Source organism: Trachurus japonicus, chromosome 18 (genome assembly GCF_045865225.1).
Source record: "Trachurus japonicus isolate A0001 chromosome 18, Traja_1.0".
Classification (NCBI taxonomy): Eukaryota; Metazoa; Chordata; class Actinopteri; order Carangiformes; family Carangidae; genus Trachurus; species Trachurus japonicus.
The window spans coordinates 6,942,213-6,949,598 of NC_140924.1; the positions used below are offsets into that span (position 1 = coordinate 6,942,213).

Below are 7,386 nucleotides of genomic sequence, written 5' to 3' on the forward strand. Positions count from 1 at the left end.
GTGAGGGACAGACTCACAACAACAAATGCTCTTGGATCAGATCTGATCAAATCATCTAACAATAACCAAAAAACTACACGTGTGTGTGTTGTTATGTGTGTTGTGACAGGAAACAGCAGCGAGTGTCCTCCTCCTGAAAACGCTCCCGATAAGACGGCGTGTCTGGACAGCGGCGAGTGTCTGGACGGGGAGTGCGTTCCTTTCTGTCAGGCCGTCCTGAAGCTGCAGCCCTGCGCCTGCAACGGTAACGACCACACCGGCGTGAGACCAAGGTGGTGGTGGTGATGATGATGATGATGCATCCGTCTCAGTCTTGTATCTGTTCCCTCTCGTCTCTATAGAAACCAACGCGTCGTGCAGAGTCTGCTGCCGGAGCACCAGCGGCATCTGCGCCCCCCACCAGGACAAGACGGGCAACTTCCTGTTCCTGCGTAAAGGGAAACCCTGCACCGTGGGCTTCTGTGACGGAGCGGTGAGTGGAAACACACACACACACACACACACACACACACGGCAGCTTTAAAACACATTGAAGACAAACTTCTAGCTCAACTACTATGAGTGTGAAAACTATTTATTTGGAACTGAGTTTAGGTGTAATCACAAAGAAATGGCTTAAACCATCTGTTGATGAATGGTATGACATCACACTCATTCCAAATTTGAAGACATCTGAAAGCATTGGAAAGGTATATTTCCCTGAAAAGCCCCTCTTTTGTTTAAAGCAGATATCAGTGGAATGTTTTTGTTAATATAAGTCCTAAATAGTCCTATTTTCCGTCAGCAATCACTTACATGAAGTATTTCAGCCTAAACACGAGTCTCTCCGTCACTCTGCTCTGCTGTAACCCGAGGAGAAAATTTTCCTTGTGGGATACAAGTGTTATCCAATGAGGGGAGAGAACGGCATGAAGGGCTGTGTGTGCAGCCAAGGGATGCGCGTGAATGTGGTGACGTAGCACGAGGACCAATTGATGCCTGACAAGGGCGGGGGCTGCTAACTCGTGGTGCGTTCAAGGAAACTCGTACTTTGTGTTTTTCCTTCCTGTGAAGTCATACCAGTTCGATCTGGTACGAGTTCACGGGTCGGAAGTTACGAGTGGCCGTTATAGGGAACTTTCACAGACAACAGGACGGTAAAAACACGAGCTACGGGTTACCTGGAACGCTACCAAGTCGTAGTTGTGACTTGAAGCTGTAACTTACGGTTTCAAAAGCCTGCCTTGAACACAGCATTAGCCGAAACGGCCGTGCCGCTGTTATCTGCTTTAAGTTTTTGGTTAATTATTTATTTCCTTGTGTTATTATAATAGAAAACACCCCATGTTCACGTGTTATTATATAAAATGCTTTGTAAAAGGGGGAAACCCCCCCCCCCAAAAAAAAAAAAAACACATTAAAGACAAGCGGGATGTGAGTGTGTGTAGGTGGGTTTACATGGAGACTTTTTCCTCTTTCTGATTGAATCCTTTCTGAATGAGTCTTTCAGGTCAACTGTTTACATGATTTTATTTTATTGTTTTATACTTTTGATCGATTTAAGAAAAGGTTTATTCTGCCTCTGTGAAACCGAATGAAACTTGATTTGGTTTGGGCTTGTTTGTTGTGATTGAGCTGTTTATATGGAGCATTTTCATTCAGTTTGGACTCTAAACCGAATCTAATCTGAATATTTGGCTCCATGTAAACAAAGCTTGTGTGTGTATGTGTGTAAACACAGCTTGTGTGTGTGTGTGTGTGTGTGTGTGTGTGTGTGTGTCTCCTGCAGGGGAAGTGCATGAAGCAGGTGCAGGACGTGGTGGAGCGTCTGTGGGACTTCATCGACAAACTGGACATCAACACGTTTGGGAAGTTTCTGGCCGACAACATCGTGGGGTCGGTGGTGGCGTTCTCTCTGCTCTTCTGGGTTCCTATCAGCATCCTGGTCCACTGTGTGGTGAGTCGCTCCGTTCTGTCTCTGTCAGGAACTAAACTACACACTGTCAGTCACACTGTCTGACTGACGCGTTACAGAGACGTATTACCACTGTATTTTCATGAGTATTAAGGGATTAAGGTGCTACAGACAGAATCTGAAGATGATAAAGTCTTTCCTGTCTTTAGTCTGTATAGGTCAGGTGGACAGTCATTTAAATATATATTTTATAAGATGTGCAGAGATTAGTTTAGTTTACTCTTGTCTTTTGTCTTTTCTTCTGTGAACAACCTCCTTCAGGATTAATAAAGTTTCTTTATCTTCTTCTCTCAGGACAAGAAGCTGGATAAACAATACGAGCAAACCACAAAGTCTCTGTTCTTCCCCAGTGTGAGTATCTGATTGTGTGTATTTTAGGGATGTCACAATTACTTGTTATTCACAATTAATGCAATGAAATTGCAGCGAAAGGAGGAAATACTGTATGTCTGATATGAATCATCACCTGCAGGATACCCACCTGGCTTTGTAGCCAAAGTAAAAGAAATTACACAGTAAATGGGTTAAATTACGTTAATGACTAACAATAATGACTAATAACACTGAATTGGTAGGAATTGAAATGTCATTCGTAAGAAAAATTATTTTTAAAAACTTCAAACATTTCCTCTGAAGGATTTAAAGGGATAGTTCAACATTTTGGCAAATTGGCCCATTGCCATAATCGCTATAGTCATAGCAGTAGGTTCGTTACCTTTAATTGTAGGTGTAAGCTGTTTTCAGTACGGCGGAGCGCAGCAGCTGGCTGCTCAGAGCTACGCTATGGAGGCTAACGGAATTTCTTGGTTTCCCTCATTAAACTCATCAAATTCAACATCCCAAAACTCCACAGCGCTTTTGTAGACAAGTTGTGACCTGCACAACCACCACGCTATGAGATAATGACGGAACGATACGAAACGGAGCCGTTTTCGAGGTAAATACAGGGTAAATACGGAGACTGCTTGCTGAAAAACTGTCCCTGAACGCAACGCGCATCAGCGGTTTTGTATGTATTTACCTCGAAAACAGCTCCGTTTCGTATCGTTCCGTCATTATCTCATAGCGTGGTGGTTGTGCAGGTCACAACTTGTCTACAAAAGCGCTGTGGAGTTTTGGGATTTTGTATTTGATGAGTTTAATGAGGGAAACCAAGAAATTCCATTAGCCTCCATAGCGTAGCTCTGAGCAGCCAGCTGCTGCGCTCCGCCGTACTGAAAATAGCTTACACCTACAATTAAAGGTAATGAACCTACTGCTATGACTATAGCAATTATGGCAATGGGCCAATTTGCCAAAATGTTGAACTATCCCTTTAATATTTTGTTTATATAATTAGAATGCAATTATATTTTCACTGTATTTGGTTCCTGAACATTCAGACTCATTAAGATGGTGAGACCTGATGTGGATGAAGAGGGAACAAAGGAGCGGTGGCTTTTGTAAAGTGAATATTTTGTTTTGTTTTTTTGTTTTCTTTTTTTTAAGTATATTTTTTGGGCTTTTATTGCCTTTAATTGATAGTGCAGTCGAGAGAGAGACAGGAAATGGGGAGGCAGAGAGGGGGGGAATGACACGCAGGAAAGGGCCGTCCGACGCCGGACTCGAACTGGGGCTGCCTGATCCGAGGACTGAGCCTCAACATGGGGCGGCAGCTCTACCCAGTGAGCTAAACGCCGCCCCGTATTTTGGGGGTTTTCTCTTCATCACAGTTCCCTCTGAGATCTGACTGAGAGAGGAGGTCAACATGTTGACGTCAGTTGAACATTAAAAAATCTAAAAGTCGGGGTGGTGTTTAGCTGAGTTGGCAGAGCACCCGCCCCGTGTGTAGAGGCTATAGTCCTCGGTGCAGGCGGCCCCGGTTCGAGTCCTGCATCGGACGGCCCTATCCTGCGTGTCATTCCCCCCCTCTCTGCCTCCCATTTCCTGTCACACTCTCAACTGTCCTATCTAATAAAGGCATGAAAAGCCAAAAAATATACTTAAAAAAATAAAAAATCTAAAAGTCTTCTCCTTTACAGAGGAACTATGCAGCATTTGTCCCTTAATTAACCAGCTCCAGAGTCCTAGTGCTGGTTAAATCAATGACTTGTAACTAGTTCCAGGGAGGCGTGTTGCTGCGTCCTTGTTTATGACAGATAAGACTACACAAATACACACATGGTAACATGGTAGATGATAAATAACCTTATCCACCGCTCCATGGATTGATTTCTCACCAGCTTTGTTGTTGAAAACAAACGCACATGGAGGAGAGGAGGGTTAGAGACAAAGAGAGTTCATCTTTAAAGTCCCCCTCCCCCTTTTTGGTCATTTTAAAACCAGCAGCTCATTAGCAATGCGCCTCTGGAGGGTGGGCGGAGACTGCGCTGCTCTGCACCCGCCCAGCCACCTCCTCGCACCCCACCCCCCCGCTCGCTGACAGCTGGACATTGTACAATTACAGATTCAGTGCATTTAGCGTAAAACTCTACACTGGGATTCGATCCCAGACTGGAGCATAGTCCTTGCTCACGGTGCAAGCTGCTCTACCAGGTGAGCTATACCTGTTATACCTTGACAGCTCCACCGAGCTGCCAAGTCTTTCACCTCTGGGCCAGATGCAGAGCGGGGCGGGAGCTTGTAGCACTAGTGCCCTCCCCTGGAGCTGTGACACGTCAGCTCCAGTCTCCCTGAAACTGCCAGTTTGCGTCTGCCGTTGGTTCACAGCAGTTTGAAGGCAGAAAAACTCTGAAATGCAATTTTGCACTTCCTTTTCTGCTGATATGTCCTCTAACACAAGAAAAATGCCACAGGAACATGTGAAAAGCACGAAAAACACGATTTTCATGGGAGGGGGTCTTTAACCATCAAACTCAACTGACTCTGTTCATTTTCCCAGAATGCCGAGCTCCTGAGCAGCCTGGAGTCCGCGTCCGTCCGGATCTTCAAGCCTCCGACCTTCCCGACCACCAACCTGCGCTTCCAGCCGTCCGGTCCGCAGCAGACCAGCACGCCGCCGGTCTCCGGCTTCGGCTTCGGCCCCGGTCCAGACTCCTGCTGTCATCTTCCTCACCATCCTCCTCCTCCTCCTGCGGTGGCGGCCCCTCCTCCCCCTCCTCCCCCTCCTCCTCCTCCTCTGGACTCCCCCCGCATGGCCACCATCCAGGAGGACCCGAGCTTCGACTCCCACCTGGACGAGGAGGCGCTGCAGGAGGCGTTCGGCCGCCCGGCGCAGCGCTCGGAGCAGCGGCGGCGCTCCTTCGAGGACCTGACGGAGACGAGCGCGGTGAGTCGCAGCGAGAAGGCGCTGATGTTCCGGCTGCAGAGGCAACACCAGATCGACACCAAGGAGACGCAGTGCTGAGGGACGGGACGGGACGGGACGGACGGGACGGACGGTGCCCGGTTTGTCCCGCTCACGTCCTCCTCCTGTGCTGGTTTCACAAACTTTTACGACTTTTTTTATTTTTTATTTTCTTAAAGCGGCTCCGTCCTGAAGCCGCCGCACTGACGCTTTGTTGCTGCAGCAGATCTCAGTCTGGTCACATCGAGACACATTCAATCAGAAAAACGTTCTTAATGAATTTAATTACAATCAGAGTTCAACCGATTATCGACCGATATTTCCCTTTTTTTTTTTGATAATCGATATCGGCCGTTTTTTTTTCACCGATAACCAATAAAATAAATGTATTTTTAAACGCATAAACGCACTCCTTTGGCTCTAACGAAGCCGTCTCTCTTGGCTGTTTAACAATGTCCCAAAGGTTTTCACAGTGAACAAAACAGAAACAAACTGTTGACTGTATTCAGTCTGATCCCTGGTGTGTTATTTTTAAATTCTGACACCAAAGTTTTCATTTTTACTGCAAATGAATATCGGTTAAATATCGGTTTCCTTGATTACTAATAATCGGTATCAGTATCGACCCTGATAAAACCATATCAGTTGATCCCTAATTATAATAAGAAAAAGAAAAAGAAACAAAACGTCTCCTTCCAGTCGTCGTCCTGTGTGGTCAGACCGTGGTTTCAAATCGCTGCTCCGTCCGTCCTCTCCGCGTCTCTTTAACGTCCTTTAGTGACTCGAACTAACATATTGTTCCTGTTGAAGCTGTGGCAGCGAGGGGCCGCTGCTGGGTATCGAACCTTCTCCAGGTATCAAACCGTCATTGGTGCTGATTGAACGGTGCTCAGATCAGATGTTGCTTCCACAATCAAACTGTGTTTAACTGTGGTGATCGATCATCTGTTCAATACTTTTATTCGTCCAATAAAATGTCGCTAAAGCTCCGATTGGTCCCCGCCAGCCACCGTACAAACTCAGACCAACTCGTCTTCTGATGACACACTACACGATACGACCAGCAACTGTACGCTCCTACGTCCGTTTTTAGTTCTTGAACGTCCCACCAAAGATTTTTTTTTGCTCCTGAATGTTACACGTTTATTTCTGTTACATAAAGTCGTCGTTCACTTTTATAGCTGAAGCCCGGCTCTCGTTTTAGTTCCCTAAAGGCCAAATGTAACGCTTGTTGTAGCTCAGTCATCAGTCAAACTGTTGCTGAGTTGAACTTAATGTTTTAAAAAGGTTCAACTTCAATGTGACAATCGTTTATGTGCACGAGTTTCTGTCTAATGAGAGAAAAACATTTATTTCTAACTGACGCTATTGAGACAAAGTGTTTGTCACCAGCATTTTATAGAAACAGCATCAACACAACATGTTGTAATAATGGATAATGTTGTTAAAAGCTTTAGAAATATTATATATTTTATCACAACAGCACAAAAAATGCCAAAGATTTGACGTTGTCAACTTCTAATTTGTGGTTATTTGATGTTTTTTTTTTGTCTTTACATCAGAATCAATTGTTTTTTTTTTACTGTGTGATAGACTAATTGATTAATTAATAGTCAAAATGATTATTAGTTGCAGCTTCAAAAGGTCAAAGTGCACTGAGAGTCAATGACACGTGCAGCTGCCAGATAAAAAAACAGTAAAAGTCAAAAACACAGAGGTCAAAGTTTTATTTTTAAGGCTCAAAATGTTTTTATATTCTATAAATGATATTAATAAAGTACAAATAGGGTTAAAATAGGTTTGGAGAGTTTAAAGGGTTAAAAAGTGTTTCTGTTTTAAGACTCAGTGGGAATCGAACCCTTGAACGTGACAGTGTTAAGTGCCTTCAACTCGACCCACTGAGCTACATGACACTGTATTTTATATCACATAAATGTTCATCATCTCCTTAAAACCACTAAAACCTGTCAATCAATTTTATTTACTGTGTATCACATCTGCAACAATAAGCTGATTAATTGATTGAATGTTGATCAGCAATGAAACAAATAATTTAAGTCGTTTTTCAGTCAATAATTGCTTTTAAAAAAAATTGTGATTGATAAATGGATGGCTCAACTGTTTTTTTTTTTATAATAAATTGAAT

General features: G+C 44.2%; 1 protein-coding gene across 1 annotated transcript; it reads left to right on the forward strand.

The window, feature by feature from the left end:
- Nucleotides 1-93: 93 nt before the first annotated feature.
- Nucleotides 94-5,311, forward strand: LOC146968560 (disintegrin and metalloproteinase domain-containing protein 17-like). Its single transcript, XM_085759265.1, has 6 exons — nt 94-244; nt 342-472; nt 1,769-1,936; nt 2,249-2,305; nt 4,836-4,915; nt 5,018-5,311. The coding sequence occupies exons 1-6, from the start codon at nt 94-96 to the stop codon at nt 5,298-5,300; spliced, it is 870 nt and encodes a 289-aa protein (XP_085615391.1). The 3' UTR covers nt 5,301-5,311.
- The last annotated feature ends 2,075 nt before the right edge of the window (nt 5,312-7,386 follow it).